The sequence below is a fragment of the Sciurus carolinensis genome, chromosome 10 (genome assembly GCF_902686445.1).
Source record: "Sciurus carolinensis chromosome 10, mSciCar1.2, whole genome shotgun sequence".
In the NCBI taxonomy this organism is placed as follows: Eukaryota; Metazoa; Chordata; class Mammalia; order Rodentia; family Sciuridae; genus Sciurus; species Sciurus carolinensis.
The window spans coordinates 20872027-20892965 of NC_062222.1; the positions used below are offsets into that span (position 1 = coordinate 20872027).

Below are 20939 nucleotides of genomic sequence, written 5' to 3' on the forward strand. Positions count from 1 at the left end.
TTATTATTATTATCATTATTATTAGTAGTATTTTGGTACTGGCATCAAAAACCAGGGCCTTGTACATACTAAGCACAGGCTCCACCACTGAGCTACACGCCCAGCCCAGAAACATGTACTTTTTAAAACCTGGGTCCAGCAAGTATTAAGCCTGTAGGTTGTATGAGAAGAGTTTGGGGAAGTTACAAAAATTTTTAAATTCTCATTTTGTTTATTTTCCACTCCCATGAATATTCTTGTAGCTTTTGTTAAACCTTGATTAATTTGTTTTCATTTAGCCTAAACGCACAAAATAAAAATCTTTGCTTTCCCTAAACATCACCAACATTCTGCAAATTTTTCTTCTTCAAAAAAAGTGCTTAATGCTAAGACTGGTTTTATGCTTTTTGTAGGCTTATAATTTTATTATTCTATTATTTCAAATAGATAGTTCACACAGTTTAATTTTATTGAAGCATTTGAACCTTTAGAGAAGATGTTTTGGTGAACTGGACTTCAGAATACCACATCATACTACAGGTATTATTAACATGTGACGTGGTTGAGCCAAATGGTCCCTCGTGTTCAAAACATTCCTCTGACATTGTGTTGGATTCTTGGGCACAAATTTTAAAGGTTCTATAGCAAGTGACTATTCCCTGGGCAAGTAAAAAGTACAGGTCAATCCAAAATCTAAATGTCATAATTCAAATAGGTGAAAGGTCTAGGGGGAAAGGTTAATGTAGTAACTTTAATTTTGTTGGACAAGTGAAAATTTTATTTAACATAGATCATGTGCATAGGTACAGATGATAGATACTGTGTCAATAATCATTTTAAATATACAACTGAATGTTATGTGTGTGTGTGTGTGTGTGTGTGTGTGTGTGTGTGTGTGTACACACACATATAGGCTCCCTTAGGCTGGAGATGTGAAAAGAACTTTAGTATATGAAATAAGAAGGAGCTGTGAAGCTGGAATTTTCTAGAAAATAATCCCTTCTAACATCTTCAGTCTGTGTGAGCCGTAACTTAAGGGTAGTATGGCTAATTATTTTCTCTGTGGCTGAAGAGAGCCATGAAGAGAATTGTTGAGGAAAGGAATTGCAACTTTCAGGTAGCGGGTCTCCATGTGGAATATCTTTTAGTCTCCATTTGTACTTTTCTAGTCTATCTTTGTGTTTGGTACCTTCAGAAGGTATGATATACAATCTACATACCCCACTTGACACTTCTGAAAGTTCCGAATCACCGGTGTCTTCTAGCAGCTCTACAACGTCATTTGAAGCAGGACAGATTATCTTTGTCAGGCAAGTGTGGTGGGATGATCTTGTGTCCCATTAGCATTTGATAACTGTACACACTTTCATGGAGAACTGGAATAGTGGGTAAATATGATTAAGCAGAATAGGCAAGTGGAGTCTCACTAGTCTTTCAGCTGGAGTAAGTTAAAGACGCACCCAAAAGAAAAAACTAAGTTTGGCAAAGTGGAGGGAATTTTAAAGAAAAAGGAAAAATAATTAGAAGTGATAGGTCTCCAGTATGTTATGACTGGTTTCATCCTCAGACAACAGTGAAGGTAAGAAAAATCAAGAGAGTAAATAACATAATCGGCACAAAATATGTTAGGGTTTCCCAAAATTAAATTTAGAAAAGTAGTTCAGTACTAAAGCAAGTTGTATAAATAGAAGACTACCAAATTATTCCAAGTGTCCTTTGACTTCATCTTCTTTGGTATCAGTAGACCTCATCATGTTCTTCTCCTTGGAAAGGAGGATGAGTCCACAGAACCTCTCAGGTTCTTTCTGGGGGGTTTTCCAAGCAAATGAGAGTTGGTCTTTTGTTTGTTTGCTTCTTTGTTTTGTGTTCTCCCACACCAGCAGTTCAATTCTGATCTCACACTATCTGGACTTAGCCCAGACCATCCAGATTAAGGGTTCAGTCCCTCAAGACTATCCCTGTTTTGAAGGCCAGCCACACATGGCGTGTTCATGTTACCCACAATCCTGCCCAACTGACTATAAATTTGGTGTTCCTTGACCCCCACTTGAGGCTCTATAATTCACTGGAATGACTCATAGAGCACAGGAAAGCACTTTACTTACTATCATTGTTTTATTGCAACTCGGAACAGGCAAATGGAAGAAATGCACACAGCAAGATGCTGGGGTGAGGGTGTTGCATGGATTTCCTGTTCCCTCTCTGAGTACACCACCGTCGCTCAGCCCCTTTGTTTAAGGGTGCTTTGAAGCTTTCATTAGGTAGATGTGATTGATTAAATTACTGGTGTTTGAACCCAACCTCCATCTCCTCCCCCAGGGTGAGAGAGTTTCAGTTCTCTGATGCATGGATCATTCCTCTGGCTACCAGCCCACACCATGAACCTGTCTAGGAGCTCACCAGTAGTTACCTCATTAGCATAAATTCAGATGCATTAAAAGGGGACTTTGAAGAATAAAAGAAGATATTCCTATCACTCAGTATTACTGGCTAGGAGTGCTAGGTTTGTTATCTCTGTTGAGCAAAGAATTGGAGAACAGGACACAGAGATAGCAAGCAGTAAGTCGGTTTATTGTAAAAGCAACAGAGATACAGAGATAGACTTCTCCGAAGAGAATGGGCCCCAGAGTTGAGAATCGATCGGGTGGGAGAGTTTTTATTACCACCTCTGAAATTCTTCTTTCCTTATCTCCTCCCCTGTCCACATGCTCCTCACTGTTATTGATTGGTGTCCCCTCTGCCCACGCATCTGTTTTAGCTTTTCTATTGGAGCAAGAATATGGAAATGTCTGTCTGATTGGGTCCCCCCTTGTGTCCATGAGTGCTTTTGTCAAGCAGGAAGTTGGCCTCATCAGAAGACTCATGCCTTTGTTCTGGCCCTGCCCCCAACCGCCTCACTCACCAACTTGCCCCAGCTGCCTAGGCCTTTCTATATCTCCCTCATCAGGAAACCCTAAGAGTGTTAGGGACTTTGTGCCAGGACTGCCATGAAATACATTTTAGATCATTCTGCAGAACCAAATTATGTATTCCTTCCCGTAAGTTAAAGCAGGGTCCTTGAGAAACTGACTCTTCCAAGGCCAAGTTAGACTCTTTGAGCTATTGAAAAGCAATGTTTCTTAACCTTTCCTAGGAATTTTAAGAAATTATAATTATCAGTACTCTACAGTGTGTTTCAGAAAATAAATAAGAAAAGAATACAGTACTATGAGCTTAAAATGGAGAGATTATCCATCAAGAAGTAGAAATGGTTTTCCCCATTTAATTACCTTCCCTGTGTCTTTAATGTTCTTGCAATGAACATGTTTCGACCTTGATTGAATACATGAATGCAAGTGTCCACTTGCCCACTTTTCATCAAATGACCTCTTCCTCCTCAGTTCTGGAGGGTGCTTTTAGTGAATTCTAAAGAGCACTGGATATTCTTTCTATCCTGACAACTAAGATAAAGAACTTGTGATGACAGAGATTACGTAGGTTTCTCTAACTCCCGGTGAACTTGCAGATGATCTTCACCTTGGCTCAGGTTATAAATGCTTAGGATCCTTTTTCAAAAACAGATTAAAATATCCATGTGGTTTGCAGAATAATGTCCCTCCCCAAAAGATGTCCTTGTCCTAATCCCTGGAACCAGCAAATATTTATCTTAGATAGCAAAAGGGAATTAAGGTTGCAGTGGAATTAAGATTGCTAAACAGCACATGGGGAAATTATCTGGATGGACTCAATGTAATCACAATTTTTGAAAGAGAGGCAGAGGAGGTGAAAGTGATTTGATATGAGAAAGGCTCAATGTATCATTGCTGGGCTTTGAAGATGAAGGTAAGAAGACACTATCCAAGGAAAGAGGTAGCTTTTATAAACTGAAAAAGGAAAGAAAATGGGTCATCCCCTGAAGCCTCTAGAAAAGAACTCAACTCTGCTAGCATTTATTTTAGCTTGTGAGACCCACATTGAACTCATCTAACCAACAAACCAAGATAACAAATCTGTTGTTTCAAGCCACAAAACTTATGGTACTTTTTTGCAAGCAATAATAAAAATACTAACACAATCTGGTATCCTCAGACAAACCTGTTTTCTCATTTCTGAAGAACAAAAGATTCCAGGCTCAAAGAAAGCAAAAGGCTTGCACCAGGAGGCACCCATGTTGGAGTCCAAGTTGGCTTTTCCCTTTCCGATGTGTACCAGCAAGACATAGGCAAGCGAATGACCATTAAGACTGTTAAAACCTGCCTTATAGTAAAGGCTTATACTTTAGAGACACTTTGTTCTTTGCTAATTCTTAGAAATTCCTTCAGTATTAAGGGACCAACAGTTTCAGTAAAGATCACTATGTGTACCCGTGTACTTGTGTCCTGCCTAGAAGATAAATTAGAAGATGGTCTTACTATTTGTAGAAACCCTACTGAACTCTTCACCTAATTTAACTTTCATGTAACCAAACCTTTTTCTTTTCTTTACTAAGCTTTATGGTAAAGCAAACTCAAGTACTAATGCACAAATTCATCTTTGGTCAAAAGTTCCCCAGAGTATCTGTTTTCTTTAATATTTATTCTTGGATCAGACACATTTTTATTAGTGTAGCATTGTTCAATCTCTAAAAAAAAAAAAATCAGCATCATAAAGTGGAAACAAAGCACCTGAATACTATGTTTTGTTATCTACTTCCATGTATAAGCTTGAGGGCAGAACTTTATTCTAATTGGTTGTCTTATCCCTAGTGTCATGCAATGCCTAACACCTAGTAAGTATTCAATAAGTTCATGTTGAATAAATGTTTAAAAACACGTTTTGACAAGGCAGTAATAAGTAATTTCTTGATTATAGCATTCATTATTTATGTTTTATTACTTTCTTGATACCATAGGCTATTTAATGGACGATGAGGCCTTGGCCAAGAAGGCTTGTTATAAAGGTTTAGGATCCTCTTTTAAAGACAGATTGAAATAACCACGTGATAGGCAAAGTAATGTCTCGTCCTAATCCCTAGAACCTGCAAATATCTTACCCTAGATGGCAAAGGAAATGAAGACTGCCGTGCAATTAAGACTGAACTTGAAACTAGTCGGTCATTTGCCAAGGTCACGAAGGGAAACTGTGTAAAAATGAGTAATGGTGTTTGCAGCTTCAATTCTGTGCCACCCAGTCCTGAATACACAAGTCAGCTTTCCCTGAAAGAGATCAAGGCATATGTCCGAGAAACCAGAAATCAAAAAGAATAAACTTTAACTGTATTGAAACTATGAAGGGAATGTTTAAAAAAAAAATCACAATGAAAGACTAATGCCCCATAATTTCTCTTAAAAAAGAATAAAAACAACGTTCTCTGTTGTAATCATTTTATGATTACCTCTCTTTTTCAAATAGATACATCCTATTATTCAAAGAGACGTAATATTCTTAGTTTGATTGGTTAGAACTTTGATCTGCTCACCAGATCAAAACTACAGGTGTGACTCTGGTCTTGTATTTATATTGAAGTCATCAATACTCTTTGTTTTGGGTGTTTGTCTCTTTGCTGTGGACCCCAGGAAGTTGACCCTGAGAGCTAGTTGTCAGCTAAAACAACAGACAATTAGCTAACTTACTAAGAGTGCCTCAGGAGGGTTTATGATTTACTCTGAAACATGCGTCAATCTCAAGGTTCCAAAGTGCCTTAGGACAGGATTTCCAAATCGTTCCACAATCTGATTTTGAGCAATTATTTGGATTTGGTGTGGGCTGTCCAGAGTTTATGGAGTATTTGGAAAGCTGACCAACAGGGAGGGAAGGTCATGGTGCCCTCCAATGCTTGGGTCAGTCTCCAGTTATGAGTTTAAAGTACCATTTGTAAGTTACTTGTTGTCCAATTGACTACCAGTTGAGTTCTAGCAGTGTTCTCTGTACATTCCTAGAAATAAAACATGTACTCAAAATGTTCTGTGTTGATAAGGAAGTTCAAAGTACAATGTGAATTTCTGAAAACAAATCACTACTTTTCACATAGGTAAGGATCACCATTTGGGGCATTAGTTAACAGAACTCAGAAGTATAATGTTAGAAATCATTGTTTGGGGTTTTTTGTTTTGTTTTGTTTTGTTTCATTTTGAAAGGTGTGGCTTCCAGACCACAAATCTTCCATTTGCCATTCTTTTAATAATGTGTTTTTCTCCCTTTTTAGCCAAATTGACTCAACTAATCATTAGAGGCTTATTGTCCCCAGATGCTCCCCAGAATCAGTTCGTTAATTTGACATTTCTGGATGGAATGCATGATTTTGATTCCATAAACTCTGAGCCCTAAAGCCACCCATCACGAGGGGAAAGGATGAGAAGGAGTCAGAAGAGTCCGTGACATTGGCATAAGGGTTTGAATCATTCTTTCTGCTTAGCCTTTAAAGCTGTTATTAGATTTGGAAACAGCAAAGAAAAAGGGAGGATTTGGGCTTGGGGCTCACACCAACTAAAGAAAGCAGGGAACACAATTAGCCACAGGGAGGGGATCAAGATACTAGGAAGGAAGAAACAGGAGCCTGGAAATCCTGGCTCCAGGGACCAGTGGTCAGGCTTAAGCTGGGACCATGTCCTATTAGAGACTTGAGTTGGAGCAACCTTGGAGGTCCAGGGGGCCTGAAATGTCTGGGGTGTCACTAATGATGTGGCCTCTAATTGACCTTGAGGAAAAATAACCCTCAATGTCCAATCAACATATTTCTTCACATAGACCTGAAAAATGATCCAGATCTCAAAGATAGGTTTGCGTTTAAGAGTTAAATCAAGATTTGTCAATAATACATTTTAACGAAATAGACAACTCTGAAGCTAATTCAAGTGAAAGGTGAGCCTATCAATATTTTAATCTCCTGGCACAGCAGGAAAATATCCAACCTTCCTAATCTCTAAACATTTTGCAGCCCTCTTATATATATTTTTTTAAATTTTTTTTTTAGTTGTAGATGGACATGATGTCTTCATTTTTATTTATCTTTAAGTGGTACTAAGGATTGAACCCAGTGCCTCATGCATGCAAGGCAAGCACTCTGCCACTGAGCTACATCTCCAGTCCCTCTTATGTACTTTTAAAAGGTGGTTTTGAGAGACTTTCTGGGATATTTACATAATATTTTTTCATCAATATGGTAATGAAAGTGAGTATTTCCTTGAAATGACTGAAGTGTAGTTCAAGTTTTTGAACTGATCAGAATACTAATTTATACCTGGAAGGTGACTAAAACTATGACATCATATATAATAATTAACCCAGTGTTAATCCTATCACTTGAAAAATTCAGAATTACTGACATTTTCTAACTTGCGTTTTTGATTTATTTCCCTGTCATTCACGTGTCTTATTCCGTTTCCCTACTTGGCACTTTTACAATGTCAGTGATGCCCCCAAATTCATTCAAATCATGGTTGTCTCTTTAAAGTGCACAATTGTCTACATCACTTATAGATGTGTTTAAAATCTCATTTCCGTCTATTCTCCTGCAGTGCATTGGTTTTACATTCCTAATTCCTGAAAAGCAACCAGCACCATTTCAAACCATGTCACTATCCAGTTTAAATTGTCTTTCTGATGATTTGATTAAAGCTACAAAGAACTACTTGAAACTAAAGCTTCTCATAATGAACACAATAATGTTAGCAAGGCAGGCGTGCTGCACTTAACATGCACTCAGGATTTAGAGAGAAATATATTCAGGAGAGGAATCAATCACAAACTAAATCCCACCCCTGGGCCTCCTTATACAAGCCGTCAAGAAGATTTAAATATGGACAGGCTTCTGTTCCATCAAGTAACAGTTACCCATCCCAGCTTCCAAAATCTCCTAAGCAAGTCAGGAGATATTTATTAACAAAGATTTAAAAAGAAAAACCAGCAACCTCAATATCAAAATCACCATCACAAGATAATCCAAAACACAAGGGCTCATCCTTAGATCATCAGTCTTATCCTAGAGATTAAAGTTAAAAGTAAACATGCTGTCATGTCAAAACATTTGACTTGGTTGGCCCTTGAATAATGATTTGGTAGTTCTTGGATATTTCCAACCACTTTATTATTTATACCCTCTCAAAGTTTGGATGCTTGACTTGCAATTGTACATCAGCTTTCTGCCATAGGGGAGTTCATGATGTTTAATGGAATAAATAAGGTGATGTATTATGGGCAAGGGAGAATTCAATTTCTGTGACATGTTTCTCACCATTGTGGATAACTCAACAGACTGCAGAGAAAATGCTCACCAGTTTACCAGAAGACAACATTTAAGTCTCTGCTCTAGATAATTTTAGGTGCTTTGATTTCACTATGGAAATTCCTAGACTACTTGTGGGATAAAGCAAACGCTTTGACCATATTGAATTTCATCAAGCTAAATTAGCAGAAAATAAAGATAAAATGCCTTTCTATTTAAGAACATGATAATAATGTTTTAATTGTCCTAGCATTTGGCATGCCTAATGTATTCAACCCTTGACATTCATATAATAACAAAAGAAAGTTGTTTGGAATTTTTCTTTTATTTCCTAGCGTCCGCTTTCCTTTCTAGTACTTCTCCCGTCCCTACCCCAGCCCTGGCCTTTAGCTTTCCTCCCACTTCCTCATCCTTCTTTAAAGAAAGTCCCCTATGCATGAAGAGATGCATGTAAAAAATACCTCATTTTCTATATAGATAGGCCGAGGCCGCGGCTGCCTGTTACCTAGCTATGAGGAAAAGACCACCATCGTTGTGACAACTGATATAGATGCCTCGGGGTGAAACAGGGGTTTACATATTACACAAGCAATTTAACTGTTTTCTAAACATATTGCCAAGACAGTGGGAGTTGGCAGCCCACACTGTGTTTTCGGTTTGGGAGACTTGGATTAGAAGTGACTGTTGATTATGAACCTTTTTATTTGTCTTCCATGAACTACAAGCAACCTAGTAACCCAGGAAAGAATTCTTCACAGCACTTAAACTTGTCTTCCTAGCTCCCTGAGATTACATACACAAATCATTTGACAAAAGTGGTATAAGACTCTTGTGCATAGATAACCACACAAGACAATTGTCTTGTTCTAACCCTTAAAGAGTTCCACGCAGTGAAATGTTTTATAATCCTTTTATGTGCAGTAAGGCAAGGAAGAAAAGAAAAGAGGTTGGGCAAAGATTATCCAGGAGGAAGAAAGAGACTCTTTTGGGGTTCCAGTTGAAACACAATAAAGGACATAATTAACTTCACAATTCTTTGTGTTTTTCATTTGACTGCAGGGAGGAGATGAAAGAGGACTGCTAAGCCTTGCATTCCATCCCAATTACAAGAAAAATGGAAAGCTGTATGTGTCTTATACCACCAACCAAGAACGGTGGGCTATCGGGCCTCATGACCACATTCTTAGAGTTGTGGAATACACAGTGTCCAGGTATCACAAAAATCCTTCAGAGTGTACAAATTTTGTAATCTTGTTTTCTCTTCATCTCTTCATAAGCTTTTTGTTTAGAAATTGCAAATAATTAGCCAAGAGGTGGTAGTAATTAAAGCAAAATCTCCATCCTGCTTAAAACCCTATGTGTGTGTGTGTGTGTGTGTGTGTTTAAAAGAAACGGAAAAAAATGGTAACTCTAACATTTTCCCTGGTTAACTTTCAACTTAAACACAGCTTTTGAAACTTAGAAATTAATGTCATTTTCCATGATTTTTATTAGCGCCATTCAAGCATCTGGTTCCTTATGTATGTGCCAAATGTTTGCATTCTTATTTGTGTACTATTTACATTTTAGTCAGAGATTCACCTTTCATTTTTAACAATCATGGTATTTTCCCTCCTCACAATGTAGGAAAAATCCCCATCAGGTTGATTTGAGAACAGCCAGAGTGTTTCTGGAAGTTGCGGAGCTGCACAGAAAGCATCTGGGAGGACAACTGCTCTTTGGTCCAGACGGCTTTCTGTACATCATCCTCGGAGATGGGATGATCACGCTGGACGATATGGAAGAAATGGATGGGTTAAGGTAAAAGTCACAGCAATCAGGTGCCTCTTGGTATTAAGATGTTTTCAGGATGACGGGTCGTGGGCTGGTGCATTAAGAATCCTTAAAGTATAAAAAAAGGGCTCGGGATGTGGCTCAGTGGTTAAGCACCCCTGGGTTCAATCCCTGGTACCAAAAAAAAAAAAAAAAAAAAAAAAAATCTTTGAATCACATCATCACATCACTTGCCTAAGTGTGTAACTTTAGTTGTCAGTGTCTGCATTTGTAAAGCACAGAGGAATTCAATATAATGCTGATGCAATGTTGCATAGTTCTGAGCTGTGGTGGCTGCCCCTACAATACCCAGCACTGAGAAGCCAGTGGTACCCCTCTCTGGTCAGCAGCCCTGCACCCCCATGCAATCCTTGGTCACCTTCTAGCTATGTCTTAGTGCCTTATCTGTCATTTCATTTTCCACCATAGGGAACATGGAGCCTTTATAATGTTTTCTTCAATGAGGGGGTCGTTCTTTTATTCATAGAGCAATGTCACCACACTTAGTTTAGGCAAACGGAAAGCACTGATGCCATCCTCTGCTTTCTCAGTGATTTCACAGGCTCGGTACTACGGCTGGACGTGGACACAGACATGTGCAGCGTGCCTTATTCCATACCGCGGAGCAACCCGCACTTCAACAGCACCAACCAGCCCCCAGAAGTGTTTGCCCACGGGCTCCATGATCCAGGCAGGTGAGAACACAAACCTGTCTTCACAGCTGCTTTAAAGCAGGACTGGAATTTAACAACTAGGAAAAGATGGAGGGTGTCACATCACAGAGAGCTGAGAGTGAGGGTGACACTCCTTGTTGTGCCTCTGAGGTCTTATCAGGTCATCATCTGAGCAAGTGTTCAACCCTCCTCTATTAATGCCGATTGAGATAGCAGATTAGATAAGGGAAAGAGCAAATTCACAGAGAAAATTTATACAAATTTCAGGGGATTGTTATTAGATGAACATTGTTGAACTAGTAGACTTCAATCTGAACAATTTTAAGAGATCATGAACCTTTGGATTTGCCTCCTTAACCCCATCCCCAAATTTTATTTTCCTTATTGTCTTAGTCTGTTTGGTGCTGCTATGACAGAATATCACAGATCGGGTGATTTATAAAGAATAGAAGTTATTTTGTTTGTTGTTCTGGAGGCTGGGAAGTCCAAGGGCATGGTGCTGGCATCTCCTCAGCATCTGGTGAGGGCTTCCTGCTATGTCATCCCATGGCAGAGGCGAGAGGACAAGAGAGGGAAGGGACAGAGACGGAGGTGGCCAACTCATCCTTTCATCGGAACCCACTCCTGGGATAACTCACTCCCATAATAGCACCATTTATCTACTCACCTCGTAAAGGCCTCACTACTCAACATGGTTGGTTGGGGCTTCAGAGTCCAGCACATGAACGTTGCAGGACACAGTAAAACCACAGCTCTCACATATTAAAAGCAGGTGATAACAACTACATTATAAGGATACTGTTGTGATTCAAAAAAAAAAAATCTATCGGCAAAGCAAAAAGTACTATTCTTGGTAGTTCTTACCATAACTTCCCTTAACATAGGATGAGCAGTGTTAATTTGCGAGGAAATGAACTAAAATGTTAACTTTTTTTTTTTTTTTTACTTGAAAAAACAACTACAAATACTAAAGGAACTCACATTGGCTACTTGCTGTACTATAAGGAACCAGAAAGAAAGAAAAACTGAGAGCGAGAGATTTTAGGTACACTTAAAAATGCTATTCAGTATAGCACAGAATTCTGTGACGAAAGCCCCACCCCGTCTGTAGTCTATTATTCTTACTAAGGGGTATCTGGCCGCATTCATTCATTTACTAGCTGAGTTATTATTTCTGTTTAATGTTTATTGAGTGTTCACTATGTGCAAGGTGAATATTTCTCAAATTTTTTATTTTCATAATCCCTCATGCCCTTCATCTCCCCTCCATCAAAGCCCAAGCCTACAGTTCATTTCCTTTTTGGCATCTCAGCAGATCTTAAAATCGGTTCAACAGGGAATACTTAAGGTGGGTTCAGGATGTGGAGGAAACTGTCACATTCCATTCCTATGGCTCAGAACTCACAGATACCACCACCAGGCAGCACTTTGAAGTCCAGCAGCCTGAGTCACCACAAGCCCACTGGAGCTCTCTTGCAATCTTCCTGGGGGTCCTGAATCTCGGTGCAAAAACACGGATGAGGTGCCTTGCAGACCCTGAGCGTGGCAAGATGCCCGTGCCTCCTCTGGCGGCAGAGGGCTGAAGGAAATGTCGGTGTTTATGTTCCGCCTCCCTCCAAGAGAATTTTAGGCTGAAAAAGGTTTCATAAAGCTGAAAAAAAACTAAAATAATTATTGGCTGAAAGTAAACCTGTTATTAAGCACCTGACTGCGGGGTGCTAAGCTAAGTACCCCATGTACAGTATCTCCTTCATGCCTCTTAGCAGTAATCAGGCAGCCAGCATCTGCACCCCCAAAACCCTCTTTTATAATAAACTATTCAGCAAAATTGAGCAGAAGGTAGCGGTATTTCCTGTGTCCCCACATAAACATAGCCCCTGCCATGATCACATCCTGCATAGAATGGGACACGGGTTCCAGTGACGAGCTGAAGCTGGCACCACAAAATCACCCAGCACCCATGGGTACGCTAGGGAGCTCTCACGACACTGCCGTCTGTGGGTTTGGACAAAGGGATCACGACGTGTATCCCCTTCATAGCATCCTACTGAGCAGTTGCGCTGGCTAGTTTCTTTTATCTAAGAAACTAAATGTGAAGGGTCAGACAGTTCTCAGTGGACCTGGTGTCAGCCGGAACCGGAGATCACAGCCCCAGCAATTCCACCTCTGGGAGAACTGGTCTCTTCTTCCAGATTTGCTGTTTCTTGTTGGAAATGAGTCAAACCTCTCTTTGCATAGTTTCTTCATCTTCAAAAGAACGGTAATACAGGAAAATTTTCTCATGCCATGTGGGTTTGGTTCCACCTTAAGTTGCAGCATGTCTGTGCCAGGATCCCTGCCAGGCATTGTATTCTGTGAATCACTGAATTAAAGGGGACAATAAAAGGACTGTTGCCACAGAATAACCATCCTTGGCAGGTCAGGCGAACAGTTTCCTTATCATGAATGGGATCATGTGGAGCCAAACCAGTTGTTGTTTTGTTTTGTTTTAAAATAATTGCTACATAGCTCTCATGTCTCTTAAGACTCAACCTCTAGAGTCATTTTTTTTTTAATTTTTAAATTTATTTAATAGTCCCAGAGGTAGGATTTTGTTTGTAAGTAATTAATGTATTTTGTTGGCCCAACACAGTGATTTTCAATGGAATGATTTTGCCTCCAGGGGACCTTGGCAAGGTCTGGAAACATTTTTGGTTTTAACAACTGGGTAGGGTAGGGATGAGGGTAAACTGACATTACTGGCATCTAGTGGGTAAAGGCCAGGGATACTGCCAAACATCCTCTGACTGGCAGGACAGCCCCCTCCCAAAACAAAGATTACCTGGCTCACATTTTTGAGAAACTTAAAAAGCAATACAAACCTGTTACCCACATTTTGGAGAACTGGTTATTCAACTTCATTCTTCCTCCCTTCCAGACTCTTTATACTTACTTCTTCAGTGACTTAAACATTTAGCAAATACTGAGCCCCTCTTCCATTCCCAGCTTTGAACTAGGTAACAGGACTATAGTGATAAGGAAACTGGAGGTGACCTCTGCCCTCCAGAAGCTCAAATCAGTGGCTGGAGTCACAGAGATCTTTGGACCCCAGAGGAGAACATGAAGATAGAGTAGACACGAACGCCCTCTGGTTGTGGGGACCAACTTTATTTCGCTCCGGCATTGGAGTGATGCTTTCCTCTGTTAGAGCAGAGCATCAGAATTAATACTACACAAAACTAACACTCTGACCTCTGTGTAATTGGTGGCGTAGATGTGAGTGGATGATAACACTGGTTTTTATTCATAATACTTTGCCAATGTATTATACATGAGATCTTCTACAAGAACAGACTAACAAATGTTTTAAGACAGTGGGCACATTCATAAAGAAGGGAGATACCGAAAGAAATCAAGAAATACACTCCAGAGGTAATTAAGCTTCAGCAGAGTAAATAAAACACACCAGGATGTTTCCGTCAGTGGTTTCTAGAAAATCCAAACTAAATTGGTCATAGGATCCTGGCCAGCCCACAAAGGGTTCCTTCCTATGTCAGGAGTCTCCATTCTGAGCTTGGAAGACGCCCTGATAGGAATTAATGGGTATCCACCTCTTCTGTCATGCAGATGCGCTGTGGATCGACATCCCATGGATATAAATATCAATTTAACAATACTTTGTTCAGATTCCATTGGAAAAAACAGATCATCAGCCAGAATTCTACAGATAATAAAGGGGAAAGATTATGGTAAGTCAAACATAATTTGTTGATTTTTTTTTTCTTCATTCCAGTGTGGTGTTAGTATATTAATTGAAGAGAAGAGAATTCTGCAAAATGAGCTTTTGTGAAGGCTTAAAAACACTGACCTAAATAGTAGTGAGGCGGTGAATCACTCATATTTTAAAGGTCCTGGAACTCTAAAAGTCCTAAGGGTTCTGTATAGCTGATTGCCTTTCCCGTGGATTGAATAGTCCCCCATAGGTTCAAATAATGTAATGGTTTCAAAAGTTAGTGACTTATACTTTGCTCATCTCCAAATCAACATGAATAACTTCAACTTATTTAATGTAATAAGGGAGAACTTGTCCTAACATCTTATACACAAGAAAAAAAAGTCTTGAAGGTAAGAAATTTCTCAATACTCAACGTGCTAGTCTCAGCAATTAGGAAAATTATAAGTGCTTCAAATAAGAATGTAAATTTTAAAAAGGTGTTTATTTTAGAGAAAACAAAGTAATCAACTTGTAAAAACAAGTCATGGGAGTGGGGTGTTTAAACATTATTTTTAATAACATGATTACTAGGATATTTAGAGAGAACATAAAAAATATAAAATTGGGTAATTGTGAAGTCCAAAACACTTAGTATTCTTCAGTATTTTAGCATAGATTCTTTTTGAAGGAAGCTGTATATTAAACATCAGCATGGTTCAGAAAACACCAGAGATTAAGATTATTAAAAATGATTTCTTCTTCTATTTACTCATTCAACACTGATATTTATTTAGCACTTGGAATGAAGCAGCTGTGTTAGTCCATGTGGCATTCAGTTCTTTGTATTTTTGTGTGTATGTGTGTGCATCTTATAAAAGCCAAACCAAAGAATAATGTGACTTGGGAAAAAAAAATCTAATGAGCACTCACTCGATGGAATTTGGCCTATATCATAGATTAAATTCTACAATTACATTAATTGAGATTGAGCCAAAACTAATTACAGTATAAGCAGCCCTACATTTTTGTATTTTAAAACATGTTTTAAAACTGACTGCACGCCAGTTCTGTAGTAAGCACTTTCTAAACCTTATTCATCTCATCTATTGAACAATTCTGTGTGACAGGCACTGTCATTGACCCCATCACTATCACATGAGGAAACTGAGGCATGGGTTAATTATCCCACAACCCAGATTGGGAAAGGGTGGGTTTGAACCCAAACAGTCTGACAGTAGAGTTCACGGCCTTAGTCAATTACACTGCCTCTCGGAGTGCTACGTATTTAAAACCTGCCTTTTCTAATCGTTGTAACATCATATTCACCATAATAGCATGGAAGAAGCAGAGGGTTTTAAAATTACTTTCCACAAAAGCATCACATACTGCCTGTTGATGGTAACTTATTTGATATTAAAGACGTAAGAAGCAATTTTCAGGTTAATTTGCAACTGGCTTTGGAACTTTTCCGTTGCAATTACCAGACACATATTCAAGTAAGTAACAGCAAGCTTGGCCAGACTGAGATACGTGACTATACACACGTAATTCAAAAGGAATCACTTGAGTGGGTTTTGTTAACCACATAACTCTATAAACGAAACTGTTAAAATATTTTAAGTGAAGATGTTGACTAAGTGACAGTGCTTTTAAATATACAATAAATGTGGTTTTAAAGATCTTTTATGTACTATGCTTTTATTTTCAGTTAAGTGTGAACTTTTAAAGATTTTATATAATTTGACAGAGGTCTGGTTCGATTTACTAAATATAAGCAGAAGTATTCCTCCAAAACATTTGCTATTTAAAAAAAAAAATTTAAGTATATTAACTCTAAAGTAAATAACCATGATTTCCAAAATATCCAAATTCTAATTGTATTAACTTGATGTATCCTGGTGTTCATAACAATAACAGCATCTGTATTCTCATTTCATTAAGCTATACACAGAGATCTTTTAAATTTTAATGTTATTTAAATAAAGGCTAATTATATTCACTAATATCTAATGCAAGGATTCATCTCTTGCACCACGTGATTTATTTCAGAATCAAGTTACTGTAATAACCATTACTTAGCCTGCTTTACTTTTTCTTGATGGAAATATGTTTCTTTTGAGCTAACGCTATATTTCTTTCCAGAAAGTGAACCATCGCTTTTAGAATTCAAGCCATTCAGTAATGGTCCTTTGGTTGGTGGATTCGTTTACAGAGGCTGCCAGTCTGAAAGACTGTATGGAAGCTATGTGTTTGGAGATCGTAATGGGTACGTTTCCTGGTACCAGAATTTGATATACCAAATGACATATCCATCCATCAGTCAATTAGTCAAAACACCACGAAGTATTCAAATGATTGTCTCCCTTGGGGAGTCAGACTTGGGACACACATAAATAGTAATATGAGTTGTTTTTCAACAGTCTTGAGGGCAGGTGAAGTCTTCACATGAATTTTTCTTTAGGCTCTTCCCTTTATTCTCAACATAAATGTACTAAGTAAATAATTTGGAAACTATTGTTTTAAATGAGTTGTGAAAAAAAATTTTAAACTATCCTAGAAGACTAGGTTTTTTTTTTTCCCCCTAAACTTTTAGGACCTTGAGCAATAGAACATAATCTGTTTCTATGGGTAGGAATATTACAAAATCAAATTTTAGTGTAAATTTTTGAAGTCACATCATGGGTAATTCTCAGAAACTGATGAAATCCACATGAAGAATCTTGTTCCCCAAGTCTCCAGCATGCAGGCATAGGGCAGAGCTGAAATGCTTGGGTGCTATACTAACCCCTTGCTCTTCTTCCTGTCCCTCTCTCTGATCAATAGCACAGCATGGAGTCTAGTCCTGGAGAGGAATATCATTCTCTGGGTGAAGGGGAGGGCTTTTCTCATACTCAGGTACTTTCAGTGCCCCCTCCAAAGTAGTATCTTTAAGTACTTTCTCAGCATATGGGAACTTCACAGTACTCACACACATAACGGGCTCTCGTTTTTCCCTTGAGAAACCAGGTCTATGACACAACAATTATTTACTGCAAATTTTAATTAAAGCTTTATTGTAATCTTTAAGCAGAAGCATGTTTTCATTGTAGGTTTCTGGTATGTTTTTGCTTTAGAAATTTCTTAACTCTCCAGCAAAGTCCAGTGACCAAGCAATGGCAAGAGAAACCACTCTGTCTTGGCACCAGTGGTTCCTGTCGAGGCTACTTTTCCGGTCACATCTTGGGATTTGGAGAAGATGAATTAGGTAACTGTATAAATTACTTCAAATAAGTTCCTTCCTTGCTCAAGAGACTTTGTTCTGCCCTAAGGAATGATACCTTCATCCTCCACTGTTGACATGTAATGTACAGCAGAGGATGAAATCCACTGGAGAGGTGGAAGACGGGTCCATTATGTCTTTTTTTCCAGTAACTTTTACCTGAGGAAAAATTCTTCATTCTCAAAATATAAATGTAATAGAACAGGAAAATAGAAGGCAAGAACAAGAAAAAATTTTGAGTTCCAAAGCAAGAATTTTTAAATGTCTTCTGATATTTTCGATTACAAACCAGAATAATCTGTTTTTATTCTCTATCTGAAAACTTTCCATCTACCTGTGTCTCTTGGAATAAATTTAAAAAACAAAACTTGCTGGAATCTGAAATTCCCTTCACCCTTTATTTTTTTTATTTTAACTCAAAAAAAATTTTTTTCACATGTGGGCCTGGTATTTGTGCAAGATAATTTGATTCGTAGATCTTCTTTCCAATAGAATAGAAATTATCTATTGATGGTCCATGGGATAACATTTTTTTGGCATGCTTAGCAAACTGTAGCCAGAAAGCAGAAAGAAGTTGAAATTGGAATGTCATCAAGCAGACAGTGAAAATTTTACTCTCTTACTATTTTAAATTACAGGGATAAAGGTAGCCTTTATAATTTCCTTTAAAGAACAATATCCAAATAAACCATAGCTTTTATGCTTCTTCAACCTCAGAAATGAATTCCTAGTCATTGAAAGAGTGTGTGTTTCTTCTTTCAATCAGAACATTTTTCTCTAAAAGTCCAGATTGATTTTCTTTTTACATTAAGTGGAAAGTTTCATCAGAAATAGTTCCATGCCATTCACTTAGATTAATAAGGAACTCAGACAGGACTCCTGAAACACATAAAATACTTCAGAGCCATGGGAATGTAATGATTCAAAGGAAAGACGTCCATCTGTTCTTGTCACAGCAGTAAAAGCATTTTACAACTAATTTTTCCCTGACATTCTCCTACCCCACTCAAGTGAACCCAAAAGATACTTTTTCTCTATTACATCTTCGGTAATGTAATTTAAATTTTATGGGCAAACTTTGATTTTTAAGGATAATTAAATTGTGGCAGAGTTAGAAATGAATGTTTGGATGTTGTGAGCAAATCATTTTGATCTTCGTGGACAAGAACTCAACATCAATCACATTAGCATTATTGCTATTGGCTAAAATGTCCCAAATGTCTGTGAACACTTAAGATTATATTGTATTGGGAGCAGAACCAAAAAAATAAAGCCTACACCATCGTAACTCTACAACCCTGTTTATACCTCGTAATCAAAATAAATAAGCCGTGTGTGCACACCTATAATCCTAATGACTCAGAAGGCTGAGGCAGAAGGATTTCAAGTTATAGGCTGGTCTCAGCAATTTAGTCTCAAAATAAAAAGTAAAAAGGACTGGATCTGTGGCTCAGTGGTAAAGAACCCTTGGGTTTAATCCCCAGTACCAAAATAAATAAACAAATATATTTTTTATGAAATACATTTTAATGTGAAACTCTCTAGCTTTAATTCAAGAACCATGTAAGAAAATGAGCAAGGTTTCACACCTTTGAAGCAAATAGTGTTGAGAGTCTGGTATTTTGGGTGTGTTACACTTTTCAACCAAAAAGTCAGGTTGACTTTGTTGTGAGGTAAGCTTATAAAGTACTTGACCTTATGACTTTTCCCCTTTTCATTTTTATTTTCTCTGTGGAGTCTGAATTTTTAGTGTAAATCTTGTAACATCCTTTTCAGAAACAGAAAAGTAGTTATATGCACAGTAATAGAATGGAATAGAGAAATACAGAATACATCAAATACTATTTCATGAGTGAGGACAGAATGCAAATTTTAAAACCTGGTAAACACAGAATCACAAATACAGCTTCTAATTTTCTACATATGTGACCCATTCTATACATTAACCTATGATATCTATGTCTCCCTCACTCCTTCTCTCTCCCTCTCTCTCCTCAATATTTATTTTAATATCTTTTTTAAAGTTAAAGACTAAAAATGAGCACCCCAATTCCATCCAGTCTCAAATTAATAGTAACAACCTGGTAACCAAAACCTTTCCATCTTGGGCAAAAAAATAAGTCAAGATAAAACTTACCCATTCAACACTTATTCTACAGATATTTATAGAGCACCTACTCTGTTCTAAAGGGATGCAGTAATAAATAAAAAGTACCAACGTGACATTCAGATGGTAAATGAGAAGGACCCTCATAATCTTTTAAAATATATACGCTGTACATCAATGGTAGTAAGCACTTCGAAGAAAAATCTAGCTGCAAAGAGGGGTAGTTGGGAGTTAAAGAAGTACAGTTTTCAATTCTGCAGTCAGAAATGGTGTACTTAAGCACAGAATCAAAGGAAGGGAATTGACCCTAGTGGAGACCTGGGACAAACCTGCCTCACACGTTAAACCAAGAGGCCAGCAAGGCCAGGGGCAGCAGACAGGGTCTAAACAGGCCACTGTCAGGACCTACTTTTGCTCCGAGAAGGATGAGCAAGGACTTGCCTTGGAGCCAAAATGGGATATGAAAAGAAGTGATTGGCATCCAGAGTGTTCAGGACGCATCCTGAAGCTAAACTAATGGCTCACCGTCATAATCTGTAGGCAAAGGAGCTTCCTGAAGAGGAATGCACACAGGTAGAAAACAACACATGTAATGCTGTAAATTAACTTATTGTTCTTTCTTTTTTCAACAGGTGAAGTTTACATTTTATCAAGCAGTAAGAGTATGACCCAGACTCACAACGGAAAACTCTACAAAATTGTCGATCCAAAAAGGTGAGATATCTTTTTATTCTTCTCAGTCAGGTAACATTCTTCTTCCAGTTATTTCACTTCATTCCAATGAGTAGGGGAGCAGTTGTATGTAGCGGTCAGCTGGGAGGCACACGTCACCCATCCTGCTGCGCTAAGGGCATCCCGAGAGCACCCTCCACTCCATCTACCGGGGTTGCACTTGACCTCTCAGAACTTGAAGAGTTCATTCATGCTCTGGTCGCCCAGTGTTGTATTTGTGAAATCGGAGTTCCAGGTTAAAAGCCAGGGGAGGAACCCGACGTGTGAGGCGGTGGCTTAGGCTCTGGTGTTGGAAGCAATAAACCCCTTATTTTTGAGAAAACGAGAAACATACTGGCAGACATCGCAGCTGCTAGTATGATTTTTGTTAGGTCATCAGGATAAGTTATTTTGGCAGTTCAACATCTGAGCCTCATTTCGAAACTATCTGAAAGCTCACAGCTCTCATGAAGATGGCTGTGACCAAGCAAATGAAAACTGAAGAAGCGCTTTGTTATTTG

At 38.4% G+C, this 20939-nt stretch overlaps 1 protein-coding gene across 7 annotated transcripts in view; it reads left to right on the plus strand.

The window, feature by feature from the left end:
- Hhip (hedgehog interacting protein) overlaps positions 1–20939 on the plus strand; it is a 110407-nt gene that overhangs the window by 47390 nt on the left and 42078 nt on the right. For all 7 annotated transcript variants that reach the window (XM_047566434.1, XM_047566437.1, XM_047566435.1 and 4 more), the window contains exons 5-11: positions 9221–9372; positions 9788–9961; positions 10525–10668; positions 14254–14375; positions 16484–16607; positions 17455–17585; positions 20340–20421. In XM_047566434.1, the coding sequence (XP_047422390.1) occupies positions 9221–9372; positions 9788–9961; positions 10525–10668; positions 14254–14375; positions 16484–16607; positions 17455–17585; positions 20340–20421 (929 nt within the window). The remainder of the gene's footprint in view (positions 1–9220; positions 9373–9787; positions 9962–10524; positions 10669–14253; positions 14376–16483; positions 16608–17454; positions 17586–20339; positions 20422–20939) is intronic.